The sequence below is a fragment of the Mauremys mutica genome, chromosome 12 (genome assembly GCF_020497125.1).
Source record: "Mauremys mutica isolate MM-2020 ecotype Southern chromosome 12, ASM2049712v1, whole genome shotgun sequence".
NCBI lineage: Eukaryota > Metazoa > Chordata > Testudines > Geoemydidae > Mauremys > Mauremys mutica.
Genome location: NC_059083.1, coordinates 38,674,727 through 38,678,078, shown reverse-complemented (window position 1 = coordinate 38,678,078; position 3,352 = coordinate 38,674,727). Strand labels below are relative to the sequence as shown.

At 49.0% G+C, this 3,352-nt stretch overlaps 1 protein-coding gene across 1 annotated transcript; it reads left to right on the top strand.

The window, feature by feature from the left end:
* The first annotated feature begins 1,822 nt into the window (after nucleotides 1–1,822).
* On the top strand, nucleotides 1,823–2,743 carry LOC123346780 (olfactory receptor 14A16-like). Its single transcript, XM_044984240.1, has one exon. It carries the CDS (start codon nucleotides 1,823–1,825, stop codon nucleotides 2,741–2,743), a length of 921 nt encoding a protein of 306 aa, XP_044840175.1.
* The last annotated feature ends 609 nt before the right edge of the window (nucleotides 2,744–3,352 follow it).

Sequence of the window (3,352 nt, the reverse complement as noted above, 5' to 3'; positions counted from 1 at the left end):
CAGCCGCACCATCCAACCCTTCCTCCTTTCTGACTGCCCCCCTAGGACTTCTGCCCCAATTCATCCCCTTGTTTCCCTTATGACCTCCCCACCCCCTATCCAGACACCTGCCCTCGACCACCACCCCAAACTCCCCACCGTCTATGCAACTGCCAGCCCCCCCACACTTCCTACCCCCTTACTGCACTCCCTGGAGCACTGGTGACTGGCAGTGCTACAGCTGCGCTGCCCCGCTTGAGCTGGGCCACGCTGCCATCACCGCCACCACACAGCTCAGAGCACCTGGTCAGGATGGGCGCTGCAGATCCGCTGCCCCAGGAGCTCACAACACCACTGCCCAGACCATTTCTCCAGGAGAGAAGGGACAGCAGGTGAGGGGCCGGGGCCTAGCCTCCCGGGCCAGGAGCTCAGGGGCTAGGCAGGACAGTTCCACAGGCCGGATGTGCCCCGAGGTCGTATTTTGCCCTCCAGTGGTTTAGTGGGTAAGAGTAGTGGGGGCTGAGAGCCAGGCCTCCTGAGTTTTATGTGTGGCCCTGGGCAGAAATTCAGTCAAGGGTGGAGAGGAGAGGAGCCAGAACTGGGGGTTCTATTTCTGTCTCTCATAAGGACTCTGGGGCAGGCACCCCTCATAACTTGAAGCTGAGTGCTTAGGGCACTCTGCTGGCTTGTGACAAACTCAGGATCAATTCCTCCCTCTGACTGATGATGAGAAAGGATTTGAATACCTACTTTGCAGGAGAAAGCCTGAGCTTCTAGATTCTAACCAGGGTTCCACGGTTCCCCTTCTTCCCCTCTAACCACTCAACTAAACTCCTTCCCAGAGCTTGGAAGAGAACCCAGAAGTCCTGACTCCCAGTTCGCCTCCTGAACTAACCAACTAAATACAACACCCCTCCCAGAGCTGGAAATACAGGCCAGGAGTTCTGGCTCTATCCACTGGACTCAACTTCCTCCCAGAGATAGGAACAAAAGTGATGTGTCTCGACTCCCAGTCCCTTCCTCTAACCACTACATCAGACTACATCTCAGACTCTCCACTGCCATCAGCAATGACTGCTGCGAGTGACAATGGGCCAGCAAACGTGTGTGAGAGATTCTCCTGCGTGGGGCACTCACCTGGTATCTGGAAGAGCCAAATTCAAGTCCCTGCTCCAATGATTATTTAATTATTGATACAAAGTGGAGCAGCTTCAACAGGAGAGACTGAGAAAGTCTCATTTCAGAACAATTTGTGTTAGAATTTCAGCTAGAACAGGGGACGGGGCGTCAGGACTCCTGGGCTTTATTTCTGACTCGAGTTCACTGTGCAAATATGGCTGGCTGGGTTCAGTAACCTCCATGCGAGATTCTGCTCCCATTTAGAGCAGTATAAATGGGGAGTAATTTCATGGCATGCAGTGAAATTACTCACATTCACAGCAGTGCCCCGACAGCAGAATCTGGCAAGGCAGTCCCCTGAATCCCCTCGGTACACTGAGGGTAGTAACATTTATAAACTGTTATCCAGAGTTCGCCCACCTCTGGGTGTCAGAGGTATACAAATACTTCAAAATCAATTGTTCCTATTTCTCCTCTCCATCACCCTGGTTTAAATTAGGAGTAATTGTACTGGAGACCATTGAGATGATTCTATTATTTTCTACTGTTTTCCCTATCCTCATTCCCATATTAAACCAATCCTCACAAGGTAAGGGTCTGACTCAAGGAAATTAAGGTTGCTTTCACAAAAGGAGAGTTATTTCACCGATCTAATCATGGCCTTGCTCTTGTCATCCCCCACCCCCCACCCCAGACACCATCACACGATGTTCTGAGAAAGAAAATGTCCAACCGAACCACCTTGACCGAGTTCTTTCTGCTGGGATTCTCTGACGTTTGGGAGCTGCAGATTTTGGACTTTGTGGTGTTTCTAGTGATCTACTTGGCAGCCCTGATGGAGAATCTTCTTATCTTCATGGCTATAGCCTTCGACCACCACCTTCACACCCCCATGTATTTCTTCCTGATGAATCTGTCCGTCTTAGACCTTGGCTCCATTTTTGTGATTGGCCCCAAATCCATGGCCAACTCTCTCATGAACACCAAGTCCATTTCCTATGTTGGATGTGTTGCCCAAGTCTTTTTCCTTCTCTTCTTGTTGGGAGCAGATTTTTCCCTTCTCACCATCATGGCATATGACCGATATGTCACCATCTGCCAACCACTGCGCTATGAGAAAATAATGAACAGCAGAGCTTGTCTCAAAATGGCAGCCGGAGCCTGGATCAGTGGGATTCTCTACTCTGTGCTACATACCAGGAACACGTTTGCATTGATGTTCTGTGGAGGAAACATGTTGGATCAGTTCTTCTGTGAAGTCCCCCAGCTCCTCAAGCTTGCCTGCTCTGACTCATATCTCAGTGAAGTTGGGGTTCTTGCATTTGGTGTGTGTTTAGCCTTAGGCTGTTTTGTTTTTATCATTGTGTCATATGTTCAGATCCTCAAATCAGTGCTCAGAATCCCCTCTGAGCAGGGCCGGCATAAAGCCTTCTCCACCTGCCTCCCTCACCTCATTGTGGTCTCCTTGTTTGTTTGCACTGGGGCCTTTGCCTACCTGAAACCCACCTCCACCTCCCCATCTGCTCTGGATCTTGTGGTGGCTGTTCTCTATTCCATATTGCCACCAATCATGAATCCAATTATCTACAGCATGAGGAACAAGGAGATGAAAGCTGCCCTGAGGAGACTGACTGGGTGTAGGTAATTCACCAAGAATTAATTTCTGTCTTTATCTAATAAAAGTTTGCTTACTTACTATCTGCTCATTAATGTCAGTGATTTCCATGACCACACATCTTGCACACAACCAGATCTGATTCTAATCTCAGTTGCACCAATGCAAACCCAGATTAACTCCCCTGATGTCACTGCTGCTGGGGTGATTACACCAGTAGAAAATTTGGTCCAGTTGTGGAGTTAAATGGGGGTAAATTGTGTGCGAGAGAGGAATCAGACTTTTATTCTGTGCCAAAACAATATACATTCCATTGCTTGGCCACGTGCACTCTTTCCATGGCCACTGAAAACAATGATGAGAGATGTTTTACTTGTATGTATAAATCAGGAATGGCTTCGTTGGAACCAGAGGAGTCAGACTGGTGTAAGACTGGGGTAGGTGAGACGACATTTTGGGTAGATCTTCAGCACATCAGTGTAGTTCCATAGACTCTGGTGGCACTAAAGCAATTTGCAGCATCTGTGGATCTGACCTACTACTTCCAATGGAGCTGCATAGCCATTGCCACAACCTGGGGACTGGGCTCATTGTCTTATAAACCACCATTTGTGGTCTAACCACTAGAGGGGGACAAGG